The sequence below is a fragment of the Labeo rohita genome, chromosome 16, assembly GCF_022985175.1.
Source record: "Labeo rohita strain BAU-BD-2019 chromosome 16, IGBB_LRoh.1.0, whole genome shotgun sequence".
NCBI lineage: Eukaryota > Metazoa > Chordata > Actinopteri > Cypriniformes > Cyprinidae > Labeo > Labeo rohita.
In genome coordinates this window covers 10,036,333-10,051,820 of record NC_066884.1, presented here as the reverse complement: position 1 = coordinate 10,051,820, position 15,488 = coordinate 10,036,333, and the positions used below count along the sequence as shown (strand labels likewise).

The following is a 15,488-nucleotide window of genomic DNA, read 5'->3' as shown; positions in this document are numbered from 1 at the left end:
TTCAGCTTTCAGATGATGTACATATTTGTATATGTATCAGTTTTAAAAAAATTACACTTATGACTGGTTTTGTGCACCAGGGTCACATACAGAACATGTACTTATTTTGTCGGCCAAATATTATTTTTATATTATTGTGTTCATAAATGTACATTTTCTACAACATTACCCAAATATAACTAGCTAATTATGACACTTAAAAATATCAACAATAAAAAGTGTCAAATTCGTGAAACTGTGTAATGATCTGTTGGATGTTACGTAATTTGAGTTACTACCTCTGTACTTCGTTTTACTGTTTTTATATATCCTTTATTGTCTTTCTATATTATTTCTTTTATTCATACTCTCATCCAATGTTGTATTTAATTGTTGAAGTTACTTGTAATAATAATAATAAAAAAAGACAGAACGAACTCTGTGAAATAAACGTGGAGAATTCGTCTTTCTGAGCCAAAAAGCGCCTCTTCAGGAAAAAAAATGACATTAGCAAGTAATATTTGGGACTATACTATAAGAAATCGAGAAGGCGCTCGCTGATTGGTCGTTTACAGACGCGTACTGATGAGGTTTTATGCACGCAAACTTTACGCGCCTGGTTCTTGTGTGTTCAGTGTTTGGGAAACATTAAGCGCATTTACAGTTTTTCAAGCCAATTTGAACTGAAACACAATGAGTAAAAAGGGTAATGTATCATGGGTGAAGCCAGCCGAACCATCTTTTTTGAAGAAATTCAAGAATGATGTTGGTTTTAAAGAAGGGCCGACAGTGGAGACTAAAGTAAGTGTTTTGTGTACATTGGTCGCGCCTCAGGACATGACATGAACGCACGTCTCCAAATTGTTGTCTGTGTAGGCAGCTCACTAGTTTTCCCGACTCAAGTTTATTGCATCTATATTTATTTTAGGAAAAGGAATACTAAATAAATATTGTTGTTGTTGTTGCAGAAACAGCTGATGCCGCAGTTGGATGATGACAGTGGTGACAGTGATCGGGAGGACGAGATGCCACAGGTCGTGGTCTTGAAAAAGGGAGATCTGAGTGCTGATGAGGTTATTAAAATCAAAAAAGACACAAAGGATTCAAACAAAGGTAATGCACAGCAGATGCCTTGCTCACAATGATAACAAAAATAGTGATCAAACCAAAACATTCAGGCAGTTCTGAGCTCTGAGTAAATTCTTATTGACCCGTAAGTGACGGTGGACCAAAATACTGAAAATGCAATAATTATCTTAATAAAATTAAATAAAAGAATAATTAAAGCTGCCCATTTAACATTTCATAAATAAAACCAGAATATTTATTATTTAAACATTTTATAATTTACTTCTAGTTCTTTCATAAATCTAATACTATAAATATCAGCACAGTATTCATATAAAATGTTGTTACAAACAACATTAATAAAAAGCAACATTTTTAATGACACTAAAATACTTAGGTATTTAATCTTAGCATGTATTTAGTTAATCAAATATTTTGGTCCTTTCTGAGTTAGTGACTGTTGAATGTGGTTGATGAGGGACTTTGTAATAATTCCGTAACAATAAAAATAATGATAATAATCCAAGCTTTCTGATCACGCTGTGAAATAGCATTCATTTTGGATATTTAAATTGCTTACCGGCTGTTCTCAAAAGTTATGAAACAACTGTAATTGTAGACTAAATGTAGTATATAGACTACATTGACAGATTGAACCAGTGTTTTATATACCTATTTTAATATTATACACTACCAGTCAAAAGTTTTTTAACAGTAAGATTTTTAATGTTATTTAAAGAAGTCTTTTCTGCTCACCAAGCCTGCATTTATTTGATCCAAAGTACAGCACAAGAGTCAAATTTGAAAATATTTTTTACTATTTAAAATGTTTCCTATTTTAATATATTTTAAAATTTAATTTATTCATGTGATTTTAAAGGAACACTCCACTTTCTTTCTTTTTTTTTTTTAAATAGGCTCATTGTCCGACTCCTCTAGAGTTAAACAGTTGAGTTTCAGTTGAGTGTAAACATTCAGTATTAAGCTTGTATAACTGGTGCACGTCAGCAGATTGGATTGAGCGCGTGGCGGCCAAGATGTGTGGGCTTGTCGAGTTAATTTAGCACACGCATCTTTTGGATTAAAACAAATTCGTAAATATAAAAAAAAAAATATTATAGGGGCATTCGCTATAAACATCATTTATTTTCAACCTTAAACATACACGACTGTCCGGCGAAAGTGAAACTATAGCAGCCTGTGTGAAATGCTATAGGCAGTACTGTACTTGCGCATGTTTTGCTTGCTTCACGTGTGTTTCTGCATTATTTGAGTCGCTTTGGATTATAGCCCAAATAGCAGCATATTTCAGATGAAAAAACTCGACTTATATTTCTGAAAATATCAGAGTTAGGAGATTCATAATGAGTGATTCGCGTGATTACAGTACTGAGCCGCTGCAATGGAACAGTTTAATGCTATTAAATTGAAGATGATGTACCACAGAGCAAGAAAAACACATTTTAATGGGCATAATTAAGTGTAAAAATAAAAATAACTAAGGGATATATAGTCAACCCAAAAATTATTCAGACAGCAGATATACACCATCTTTTGATCATTTTTGATATATATATAATTTTTTTTTACTAGTGGGTGCAGGACACAGTTTATGATAATGTGATCTAAATAAATTTTGGTTTGACTGTATCTATTTGATAAATGAAGTTGACCAACTAACATTATACATATTCTTTTAGTTTCTGTACCCTATATTTTACAAATCTACCGGTTAATTTTAAAAATATCGGTATCGGCAAGTACCAAAAATAAAAGTATCGGTATCAGGCGAGTACTGGAAAAAGTGGTATCGGTGCATCCCTACTTTTAGCATAGCTTAGCATAGATCATTGTATCTGATTAGACTAATAGCATCTCACTCAAAAATCACCATATATAATGACGATATTTTTCCTATTTCAAACTTGACTCTTCTGTAGTTACATTCAGTGTACTAAGACTGACGGAAAATGAAAAGTTGTGATTTTCTAGGCTGATATGACTAGGAACTATACTCTTATTCCGGTGTAATAATCAAGGAACTTTGCTGCCGTACCATGGGTGCAGCAGGCGCAATAGTATTACGCAGTGCCTGAAAGTGACCGGCACTAAGTTTGTGTAGATGCAGAGTTGCAGCTGGCAGAGTTGACGGCTGCGTAATATCATTGCGCCTCCTGCACACATGGTAAGTTCTTTGATAATTATGCTGGAATGAAAGTATAGTTCCTAGCCATATCTTTTCAACGTCTGTCTTTGTACACAATGTAACTACAGAAGAGTCCAGTTTTAAATAAAACAAATATCGAAAATCTTTGGTCATTTTTGAGCGAGATGCAAATGGTCTAATCGGATTCAATGATCTATGCTAAACTATGTTAAAAGTGCTACCTGACCTGGAGATCGGCTGGATGGATTTGAGAATGTTAAAACTCAACTGTTTAACTCTAGGGGAGTTGGAAAATGAGCCTATGTTCAAAAAAAGTAGTTAGCTCCTTTAAAGCTGAATTGGAGCATCACTCCAGTCACATGAAATCATTCTAATGTTCAAATTTTTTTCTAAAAAAAAGTGTTATTTATTATTATGTTGAAAAGAGCTGAGTTAGAATTTAAAGCATCCTTGCTAAATAAAAGTATTATTTCTATAATCCCCACCCCCCTCAGAAAAATTATACTGACTCCAAGCGTTTGAATGGTATAGTGTGTAGTTTTGCAAAAGCTTTTGATTTCAGATAAATGCTGATGTTTTGATCTTTCTATTCATCAAAGAATCCTGAGAAAAGTACTTAACTGTTAAATATTGATAATAATAATAAAAAATGTTTCTTGAACAGCAAATCAGCATATTAGAATGATTTCTGAAGGATCATGTGAAATTTTTAGCTTTAATCACAGGAATAAATTACATTTTAAAATAACATTTTAAATATATTCAAATAGAAAACAGACTTCTTTAAAAAAAACATTAAAAATCTTACTGTTCAAAAACTTTTGCCTGGTAGTGTAAATTTAAATAATATAAATATATAAGAGTTTTTAAATTGAAAGCTATTTCTAAACCCGTTTATTTTTGACACATATAAATGTTTCTAATACTAAAGGATGGCAGGTAGATTTGTAGTAGTCTGTGAGGTTATGCCAGAAAAACTAAAAAATGACTCTAGTTCTCCCCTTATGTTCTGGGGTTCAGTAAGTATAAAGTCATTCATTAAAGTAAATGCTTTCATTTTCTCCAGATGAACAACCTCCACCGGATGGAAAGATCGTCTTTAAGAAGCCTGTCAAACGCTCCTCTGATAAATTCGAAGGCATTACTGCCAGCTCTAGCAAGAAGAAGAAAAGTGAGGTTGGGGAGAAGAAAGAATCAAAAGCTGGTGTGAAGGTGAAGAATAACAGCCTGCTGTCTTTTGGGGGTGATGATGATGATGATGATGAGGAGGAAGACTAGTTTGACAGGGATACATATAAGCATCTCTTTGAGTCAGATTGTCTCTTGGACTGGTTCTTGCAGAGACCATTCTGCTCTTTTAAACATATTTGTGTGTGTAAAATACTGTAGATGTTTGTGAAATCCATGCAGCTTGTTTGTTATGATATAATTTTGTAAAATGTATAAGTCATTATGAGCCTCTGGAGCATCTTCAACAGCAGGTAGAAAGTAACAATATGATTTTTTTGATTATCATAATCATTAATGAACGTATGGATCGAAAGAAAAATGAAAACATCTGGGTCAATTAGAAATGCAATATGGAAATATGGAACACAGAAATTGATTTCAAAGATGCTCTTAAGTGTTTCATAGAAATCACTATGAAATCCAACAGGATGTAAAGATATGGCTTCTATAAAGGAGCTGTGCAGTTTCCTTTTTTAGTGTTGTTGTAGGTTTTTGTTTTGCGACCTGTTGACACTCAAAATCCCTGATTCTGGGACATTTGGGGTTGTCTTTTAATATATGCATTTTAAGAAAAAAACATGCATTCTGGAATAAAATGTTTTTACCACCACTTGTGCTGCAACCTTGAAAAAGTGTTTTGAATATAAATTTTTTCAGGATGGAATGTCATTATAATTCTAAATAGGGTGCTTTGTCAACATCAAGTTGAGTAAAAATACACTTTAGGAAAGAAGGACTTAATACAGAAGTTGGCACATAAAGATATTTTGATATTAATGTACATATAAGTTCCTTTATATGCTGTGGCACCAATGACCAAAGCAATATTCAAATGACTCCCATACAGTATTAACAGAACTGTATTTACCTTATTCTTCAACGCTGAAGCAAGCCTGTGGGCGAGACTTGGTTAATTAGCCACTATAGGGAAATAACAAGAATAACAATGTGCAGTAAACGGTAGAACTGCACTACAAACCGGTCTGTTCATCATTAAGATAATACATTAAAATAATATGGTAAGACACAGCAATTTGCAATATCAAGCAGCAGAACATGCTTTTTTTGTACAGCTAAAAATAGCTGGATGTGGATGAGACCGGACACAATACAGTATGTTTACATACTCCTTGCAGAATCTGCAAAATGTAAATTATTTTTATGGAAACAAGAAACATCATACAAACTGCATGGTGTTTTTTATTTAGTACTGACCTGAATAAGATATATTACATAAAAGACGTTTACATATAGTCCACAAGAAAAAATAATAGTTGAATTTATAAAAATAACCCTGTTCAAAAGTTTACATACGCTTGATTCTTAATACTGTGTTGTATAAAATCCTTTATTTTTCAGCATTGTGTATTTGAACCCTTTCCAACAATGACTGTGATTTTGAGATCCAGAGGACAACTGAGGGATTCATATGCAACTATTACAGAAGGTTCAAACGCTCACTGATGCTTCAGAAGGAATCAATGCTTTAAAAGCTGAGGGGTGAAAAGTTTTTGAATTTAAAGATCAGGGTAAATTTAACTTTTGTCTTCTGGGAAACATGTAAGTATCTTCTGTAGGGCAGTACTATCTGAAAAAAAAAGATATTTAGTCAAAATAAGAGAAATGTACACATCTTCATTTTGTTCAAAAGTTTTCACCCCCTTAATGCATTGCGTTTCCTTCTGAAGTATCAGTGAGCGTTTGAACCTTCTGTAATAGTTAGAGTTAGAGTCCCTCAGTTGTCCTCGGTGTGAAAAGATGGATCTCAAAATCATACAGTCATTGTTGGAAAGGGTTCAAATACACAAAAATGCTGAAAAACCAAAGAATTTGTGGGACCTAAAGGATTTTTCTAAAGAACAGCAGGCAGTTTAACTGTTCAGGACAAACAAGGGGCTCATGGAACAACTAAAAAACACAGCTGTGGATCATTCAGGTAACAACACAGCATTAAGAATCAAGCATATGTAAACTTTTAAACAGGATCATTTTTATAAATTCAACTATTATTTTCTCTTGTGGACTATATGTAAACGCCTTTTTGTGAAGTATCTTATTCAGGTCAGTACTAAATAAAAAATAACATGCTTTTTGTATGATCGTCTTATTTTGGTAAAATAATTTAACATTTTGCAGATTCTGCAAGGTGTATGTAAACTTTTGACCTCAACTGTACATTTGAAACTAGGAGTTTAATAGGTTTTTGTGATTCTGTAAGTCTTAAGAACCACCATTTTAATGGAGTTTTCAGTTCTTCATCTTCATTACTTGTGGACTACAGCCTAACATGGGACTATTTTATGCCACATTAAGATTTTTAAAAAATATAAATACATAAGGGAACAAACATTTAGTTCAGAGATTATTTTATTGGTTACTTTCAAAAGCAGCATTTGTTTCAATGTTCAGCCTTGATGACATTTGTCAGAACATACAACTTGCTAAAATTATCACATTATCAGAGGAGAAAAAACAGGACGGATTCATACATCAACATGAATACATATATAGTAAACCCACTGGAGTGTTAGACTCAGTACACTGCAACATTTCCACAGCTGAACACTTGTAGTATGAATTAAACTTTTACATAAACACTGACAAGAATAAAAACACAGGAATAATCTCACACACTGTAACAGGTGCATGCTAAGACCTAGTCTTGTGTTAGGTACGACCTAACATCTATAAGCACAGTATAGTGCAAAAAAGAAGGCCATTATGGATCCAAACACCAGCTGCTCCTGTAACATTCCCTCATTTGAAAAAAACTACAGATTTTACTAAATCATTCCTTCATTCTTTTCATAGTAGACATTTTTCAAAGAGTACATTAGTATTTTAATGCTAATCCTCACAGAAATGTGAGTTATTAGAACAGGATGCTAAAACCGTTGCTACTTAGGGCATCAATGATTGGGTTTTCTAAGATGAATTCATTCTTGAAGCTTAGATATGTAACACTGTATTATTTTTACTGTAACATGATAAAAAGTAAAGACAACGTCATTCTGTAACAAGTTTTCGTGTTTCTACTGTCTTGAAAGCACTTAAAAGGGGGTTGCTAAGAAATTACCTACTTGAGTCCCTTTTATAGAATATTGTTCTTTAAAACAAAACAAAAACAACCTCAAACCCAAAACGAGTCCATTCAAGTATTCGTTGACCAGTGAGAAATGCTCCTGACTAATGAGGAGTTAAAAGGCATCTTCACAGAAATCTAGTTTTACTTCATCTACCGTGCCTCAAAAGTTCAGTGTAAATGGCAGTTTCAACATTTGTCAGTATGAAACTAAGCAATTAAATTGAAATAATGAAAAAGTGTATACTTAGTTTTGATCCTAGCTTATGTCCTCGTGTCGAACGATGTGTGAAAGTATCAAAAACTATTAAGCTGGTTCTACAGGATCTTAAAGATTGTAACAGAGGCGTTCTAGTCGTGTCATGTTGCTCTTGATATGGACGTGTAGTGAGCCTATGATGAAATCTCTATGGTCATTTAAAAGGAGGCATTGATCTCATCTGTCAGTGAGGTGATATTGTGGACCATCCACAAGAGGGCAGTCAGACAGAGAGAAAATAGTTAAAAATGCCATAACAGCTCAAACTGAATAGATAACAACGCATGGCTTTTATGAAAAATCCACATTATCATGTACAAGTCAGACACAAACCCCTGAGTTCAAGCCTAACCATTAGTGTAGAATTGGACCTGGGACAAAAAGACAAGCTTAAAATATAACATTGAGTATATTAAGTCAAAAAAATTAAGATAGTGAGAAATGTTAGAGGTAGGACCACCTAACAATCCACAGGGGACAGTGGTGGAGACACTGTGGGACTCTCACAGGTGCTCTGGATGGCTCTGCAGGCAAGTGATCATATCCTGAACCGGTTTGCCCTCGAAACAGATCTGATAAACAGCAGTGAACAGTGGGAACCTGGAGAATAATGTAGATTTGAGATGTCACCAATTTTGCAAATGCATCTAGACAAAGAACATTGTGCCCTACAGCAAGTCATTTAGCCCCCAGGTTGCTCCAGGTGGACTGACACTGCAGTAAAAAAGTCATTCTGAATAAAACACCATCTGCTAAATGAAGAATGGTGCAATGTATCCAGTACATTCCATTAATAGGATACAAATTAGTGCTCTTATGATTTTCTTGTATACTGAATATTCCAGTCTTCAGTGTCACATGATATTTCAGAAATCTATTTAATATGCTGATTTTTGTGCTACAGATACATTTCCTATTATCAGTGTTGAAAACCGTTGCTCTGCAACTGACAAAGGCTAATGTAAATACAGCTGTCAAAAGTTTACATACACCTTGCAGAATCTGCAAATGTTAATTATTTTACCAAAATAAGAAGGATCATGTTCAAAGCTTGATTCTTAATACTGTGTTGAATAATCCACAGCTGAGTTTTATTTTCGTTTAGTGATAGTTGTTCATGAGTCCCTTGAACTGAACAGTTAAACTGATTGCTGTTCTTCAGAACAATCCTTCAGGTTCCACAAATTGTTTGGCTTTTCAGCATTTTTGTGTATTTGAACCCTTTCCAACAATGACTGTGATTTTAAGATCCACTGTTTCACACTGAGGGCAACTAAGGGACTCATATGCAACTATTACAGAAGTTTCAAATACTCACTGATGCTTCCGATGGAAACTCAATGCATTAAGAGCTGGGGGGTGAAAACTTTTGAACAGAATGAAGATGTGTACATGTTTCTTATTTTGCCTAAATATCATATTTTTTTCATTTAGTACTGCCCTTCAGAAGCTACAGAAGATACTTAATGTTTCCCAGAAGAAAAAATAAGTTAAATGTACCCTAAACTTTTGTTGGAAAGGGTTCGCATACACAAAAAATGCTGAAAAGCAGAGAATTTGTGGGACGTGAAGGATTTTTCTGAAGAACAGCAGGCAGTTTAACTATTCAGGACAAACGAGGGACTCATGAACAACTATCACTAAACATAAAAACACAGCTGTGGATCATTCAGGTAACAACACAGTATTAATAATCAAGTGTATGTAAACTTTTGAATGGGATAATTTTTAGAAACTGAACTATTGTTTTCTCTTGTGCGCTATATGTAAATGTCTTTGATGTGAAATATCTTATTCAGGTCGGTACTAAATAACAAAATAACATGCATTTCATATGATCCATCTTATTTTGGTAAAATAATTAACATTTTGCAGATTCTGCAAGGAGTATGTAAACTTTTGACTTCAACTGTATACAATATATTATTATGACTGTATTATTTGTAATTGCTGATGAACTAAAAACATTTTCACATACTTATCCACTAGGCCTTTCTGTTTGAGGATATGATAGACCTCGGCAGAAGTCAATGGTCCCTGAAGCTTTTGTCCATTTAACATCTCCTTCTCCAGTTCCTCGATGCTCTGAAAGAAAAAGAAATCTGTATTGATCTTCACTGCATCAGCAAATGTGCCTAATGCTCAGCGTCCTCCTTCAATCTATAAAATATACATTACATACCATCAGGCAAGTGATGAAAGGCTGAAATAGATTAGTTTTCAATTTTACCTTCCCTGTCTTGGCAAAAGCCTCTGCTACGCGCCGGTTTCGTCCTCCGTAGCAGGTGGTGATGAGGTCAGCCACGCCGCAGCTCTCGAGAAATGTGGCAGAGGATACAGAATCGTCTTTGCTGAAGAGTTTGGCAAAGGCGATCATCTCCATCAATCCCAGCCGAATGACGGCTGCTTTGGTGTTGTCTCCACACTGCAGACCATCACAGAAGCCTGCGCCCACAGCAACAATGTTCTAAAACAGGGAGAAATAAGGAAATATGCGTTATTAGAATGTGAGAATGGTGCAATATGTCTGGCACTTTCCATAAATATTAGGGCTGGGTAAAAAAAAATAAAAAAAATAATCAATTTTCATTTTTATGAAACAATATTGATTCTTAAATCCCAAGAATTGATTAGTTTAGCTTGTTTTAAGTTACTGAACAGAACATATTAGTGCACCTCCCTTCAAATAAATTGCAATAAGCTTTGTGCTTTGTTACTTTTGATATAAAACAAAGGCTCAGATTTCAAATTTGTCCATTTTATTACAATATTCAAACAATAAATACCATAGGGGAAATATTATATTATCCCTACATCCCAGCATTCTATTTACTAAATACTATTTAAACCTATAACATTTTACATAACATTTACCTATTTTATCTCACAATTTTGACAGTTCTGAAGTTTATATTTCCTAGTTCAGACTTTATAACTCGATTTAACACAATAATAGAAAGTGTCAGTTCTAAGGGAAAAAAAAACAGAAGTGTGGGATAAAAACTGAGCTGATTCTGATTCTGAGCCGAGGGGAAAAGAGAGAATATCGAGTTGAGTTTTCTTATTCAATTTTTTTTTCTTGTCAGTGACAATAATATATTTTGAAATATAATCTCAAATTGACCTTTTTTTATTTTTTTTATTTCATGACTTCTATAGACTGCTTCTTGAAAACTATCCGAAAAGCTCCGCCCCCCCAAAAAAAACATCATCAGTGTTTGCAAACACCAAATTGGTCTATTAGAGTAGAAATATAGTTATGTAATTATAATTTTATTATTACAAAAACTTAATTGAGTGCAATTTAACCATTTGTATGCAAATCAGTTAATTTTTTCCTTTAATATTACAGTAATGTAGTACCCACTGACTTGAGATTTTTTTTTTTTTACCTTGAGAAAATTTTGCATGTATTGTACCTGGTATATATCCAAAATAATCAATATTGAATCGAACTGAAAATCAAATTGAATCGCAAGCTTGTGAATCGGAATCAAATCATAAAATTTGTGTTAAAATCCAGCACTAAAAATATCGTACAAATTAGTGTCCAATATATATATATTTTTTAAGTAATAAAAGCACAAATCCAACATTCTAGTATGTTCTACATCAGAACACCAGCTCCTGCATCAGCAGCACCACACGCATGCGTTGTGTTCCTCGCATAAACGCGCATCGAAGACTGACACGGAAGAGAAGACGTTGTATAAAGTCGTTATTTTTGTTTTCTTTGCACACAAAAAGTATTATTGTAGCTTTATAAAATTAAGATTGGACCACTGATGTCACATGGACTATTTTAATGATGTCCTTACTACTTTTCTGGGCCTTGAACATGTCAGTTGTGTTGCTGTCTTTGCAGAATCAAAATATCTGTGTTCCAAATATGAATGAAGGTCTTACGGGTTTGGAACAACATGAGGGTGAGTAATTAATGACAGAATTTTCATTTCTGGATGAACTATTCCTTTAAGTTCTAAATAACCCAGAATATGTGTCAATGCTTGTCAATATTCCAACTATTTTTACAATGTATTTACAAGAAAGACAGCAGCCTTACAGCATCTAATTGTAAATTCAGCAGTGCACGCTTTTCTTTACACAGAGGTCTGAGTCGTGCCCCCAAAGCGCTGCATCTTAGGTGCCTAAACCAAGATATTTCCCCCGGGATGAGCAGCAAGACAAGACTGATATTTACCTTCAGGGCTCCACAGAGCTCTACTGTGTCAGCATCATCCACCACAGTGATTCTGAAGTTAGGCGTCTGCAGGAGCTCTTTAAACAAGAGGCCGTTTTCCAACACCTTGCTGCCTGTGGAGCGAAGAAAATGTCTGTTGACTTGGCCCCTGGTGGTTTTTAGCATGTTATTACCTATAAAATATCTCCAAATATTTTCCGCTCACCAATTGTGCTCTCGCAGAACTTTTCAGCTGCCACTTCATTGGCAATGTTGGCCCCCATTAGGACGCTCACATCAATGCCCATTTTCTCCCGAATGATATCAGAGATTAGCTTCAATCCTTCTGGTCCTTCATCAATGCCCTATAAAAAAGGAAAAATGAAGTCCATGAACACCAATACTTTTTTGAATGTAGCATCACGCTATTTCCCCCTCAGTAGATATAACTCTGGAGCACAGCTGTTTGGACCATCTTTGCCTAATGACTCAAAAAATGAAGAGGAGCACCAAAGCAAAACAAAAATAATAAAGGAGGTGGAATAAGTACACAAGCAATGAAACAAACCATACAACAAACTACACCTAAACACGTAAGAAACTAGGCTACTTTCAAATAGTGAAGTGGAAAGGATAAATTCAATTTTGGGGTAGTATAACTGCAGAGATGAAGCGCTGTGTCACACAGCCTGTAACAGAGGAGACAAACTGGCACCAGGAGATAAATTGCACACGAAGAGATTGCCAGCAGGCCAGAGGGTCTCTTTTCTTTTTTTTTTTTACCCATGAGTCACTCCACATATGGTGCACTTTTAAAAAGATATCAAGTCAGAGACTTCTCAGCATTGTTTAGTTCTGAACGTCCAGTCCGCAATAGAAAAGGATGTGCAAGGTTTGACCAAAACAGTCATGGGAGTCATTTGGTTGGCACATTGCTTAGTATAACACAGGACAAATTGAGCTCTGTGTACCATTATTTAATTTCTAGACAATTACTTAATTTGTCATAAATGCATTTTATTTCACAAAAACAAAGCTATTATAGGAGAAATCATCATGCTCATTTATAGACTTTATATACATTTATGGCCCTTCAGTTTTTTAAGCCACGTTGATTTTAAGTGCCACTTTCAAAAAATAAAGTAAATAAACTGTATCTCTGTTTTCAAACTTAAATATGAAATTATATTACTTACTTATTAAAAGTAAAATTAATTGAATAATATTACTAAAGAAGAAAAAGTGTCTATACTCTCAAAGTGTCTTGACTGTTTGGTGTATTTTGTATTTTGCCAAATGCTTGTATTATTTTGTAAAGCGTCCTTGGGTTCTTGAAAGGCATTAAAAAAATAAAACATTATTATTATTATTATTATTATTATGCATTTTAGACAAACACTTTTCCCCCTTCTATAACACACACACACACACACACACACACACATATATATATATATAGATTTTTTTTTTTTTTTTTTTTTTTTTTTATAAAGCAATGTAATATTGCTTTAGAGGGTTTGCACTTACGTCAACATTTAGTCAGTTACGCAGATGTGTCAGCATATCAGTGATACTCGGATGTAAACAACAGCATGGATTGCACGGCTAATGTACTACTAAATACGTTGTTCTGCTAATTTTTGCTGCCTAAATCACAGAAAAAATGTGCGGAAGCTGCAAAATCATATAGAGGAAGGCTTAGTAAGCAAGAAAGGGAACAATATTTTGACAAACTAAAGTTAATAGGTGATATAGATATGTACGAGCAGTATTAATTAAGATATTAGCCTAATATTTCGCCTACCTGACCAGAAAATATATGAACAAACACAAATGTCAAGATTTCTGCCCTGGAAATCCTGGTTCAGTTTGGCCAACTGCAAACACCTTTTGTTCTTCAGACAGCTTTTTTGCACTCTTCTACTTGCTTTATAACTTTTGGCAATATATAGTACTCCAAATGTTTTTCCCGGTCTGACCGATTAGTACAGCCCGAAACATGACGTTAACTGACCATTTTCAGCAGCAATAATCAGCAAAATATGCAAATTTCGTTCGGTTTAGTGGCATTGTTAACATATAGTGTCACCAGTATGGCCCGATTGATGATGTGTCGTGAAAACACTCTACCTATTTAAATTTTGTCAAGCTGCATTTTGCACAAATCATTTACTCCTAAGTCTAATCATCACCATTCACCCATTCTATTTTTGTGGTTTAGGTGCATTATCAAGTTAAAAAAATAGGTTACCAAGTTGCTGTCAAATCCGCATTAGATTATAATCAAACAACGACATAACCTTATATACAATGCAGAGCATTCTTACTTTGATTAATGTAATTCCACGAGCCTTCTCCGACACACAGCCCATCATCTCATCGCACAGTTTCCGGATAAACTGATGAGGGACCACAAAAACCAGGAGGTCGGCACCTTCTGCGGCTTCCCGAAGCTGCGGCACCGCAACCTACAGAAGAACCACCATAAATCTGATGCATGTTTCCAAACTGTAGCAAGCTTGAATAAGAATATATTTATGCAGAATGATGTGCAAAAGATTTGGTTTCAAATGATGGCCAACAGATAATTATTATTTACCAACTCTTAGGGCACCCCACATATAACCTTACCACATTCTCTGGGAGCTTGTAGCCTGGAAGGTACTTCACATTCTCATGTTCTGTGTTGATGATCTCAGAGAGCTTTTTTTCGTTGACCATTTCTTCATAAACCCACATTCTGACTGTGGTGGCAAAGCGCTGGAGTTTTTGTGCATTGGTGCCAATAATTCTTGCAATTGCAGAGCCCCTTGGCAGAGAAAAATACAAGAGTATCTTTAATCAAAATGCCAGCCTGTTGTTAACAGCAGATCACTTAGACATTCCAAGCAGCGTTTACAACTCTGAGAAGCTCCTTTGCCAGCTGCAGTCACATGAGGGTTATACAGCATGCAGATCTTCAGATGAATGCAGTTAAGTCATTAATCACTTGATTTTGCCCAGAATAATAACATATGGATCTGAATTTTAGCTCGCTCTAACTGCTGTTTCGCGCAGGGAATTTAAACTCGTGCTCCAGTCTAAGTAAGCACTGTCTGAGCTATAACAGTTGGACAACGCCATATGTTCTGTACGTTAATCTCATTACCAATCACATATTGATCATATATAATCATTACACGTTCATACTTACCAGTTTCCTGAACCGACAATACATACTTTTAGCGGAGCAGCCATAACCACCTTTGCTTTGCAACAGTGGACAAGTGTTTTCAGTAAACAATATAGGTAATAATACTATAAAGTCAAGCAGTTTGTCGGTGGGAGGGAACGTGCGAGTCCACTTTTGACTGCGTCATCAACACTGGCTGGGGATTCTGGGAGTTGCAGTTTCTTCTTTTGTTTCCACAGTTTACTTTTCGCTAAAATAGTCGCTGTAAAAACCGTGACACAGACTGGCCAGGTGTGTATTACATTAATATTTAATATTTTAATGCATTCTCATAGTTTTAAGAAATACCGT

The 15,488-nt window shown here is 34.8% G+C and overlaps 2 protein-coding genes across 2 annotated transcripts; one reads left to right on the top strand and one right to left on the bottom strand.

Annotated features, from left to right (window-relative positions):
* The first annotated feature begins 564 nt into the window (after positions 1-564).
* Positions 565-5,054, top strand: kiaa1143 (KIAA1143 ortholog). Its single transcript, XM_051131748.1, has 3 exons — positions 565-780; positions 948-1,092; positions 4,281-5,054. Exons 1-3 carry the CDS (start codon positions 673-675, stop codon positions 4,490-4,492), a joined length of 465 nt encoding a protein of 154 aa, XP_050987705.1. The 5' UTR covers positions 565-672; the 3' UTR covers positions 4,493-5,054.
* A 2,433-nt stretch (positions 5,055-7,487) lies between these two features.
* gpd1l (glycerol-3-phosphate dehydrogenase 1 like) lies at positions 7,488-15,320 on the bottom strand. Its single transcript, XM_051132337.1, has 8 exons — positions 15,159-15,320; positions 14,597-14,774; positions 14,293-14,433; positions 12,192-12,330; positions 11,987-12,099; positions 10,016-10,252; positions 9,764-9,870; positions 7,488-8,385 (listed from the first exon to the last, which is right to left on the bottom strand). The coding sequence occupies exons 1-8, from the start codon at positions 15,200-15,202 to the stop codon at positions 8,289-8,291; spliced, it is 1,056 nt and encodes a 351-aa protein (XP_050988294.1). The 5' UTR covers positions 15,203-15,320; the 3' UTR covers positions 7,488-8,288.
* Between the last annotated feature and the right edge of the window lie 168 nt (positions 15,321-15,488).

Excerpts from the sequence above, each read along its gene's own strand:
- kiaa1143 (XM_051131748.1), top strand. The coding sequence starts at position 673 with ATGAGTAAAAAGGGTAATGTATCATGGGTGAAGCCAGCCGAACCATCT. Across the intron at positions 781-947 it reads GGCCGACAGTGGAGACTAAA|AAACAGCTGATGCCGCAGTT; the intron begins GTAAGTGTTTTG and ends TTGTTGTTGCAG. Across the intron at positions 1,093-4,280 it reads CACAAAGGATTCAAACAAAG|ATGAACAACCTCCACCGGAT; the intron begins GTAATGCACAGC and ends CATTTTCTCCAG.
- gpd1l (XM_051132337.1), bottom strand. The coding sequence starts at position 15,202 with ATGGCTGCTCCGCTAAAAGTATGTATTGTCGGTTCAGGAAACTG. Across the intron at positions 12,331-14,292 it reads GTGGAATTACATTAATCAAA|GGCATTGATGAAGGACCAGA; the intron begins GTAAGAATGCTC and ends CCTTTTTTATAG. Across the intron at positions 12,100-12,191 it reads GTTCTGCGAGAGCACAATTG|GCAGCAAGGTGTTGGAAAAC; the intron begins GTGAGCGGAAAA and ends TTCGCTCCACAG.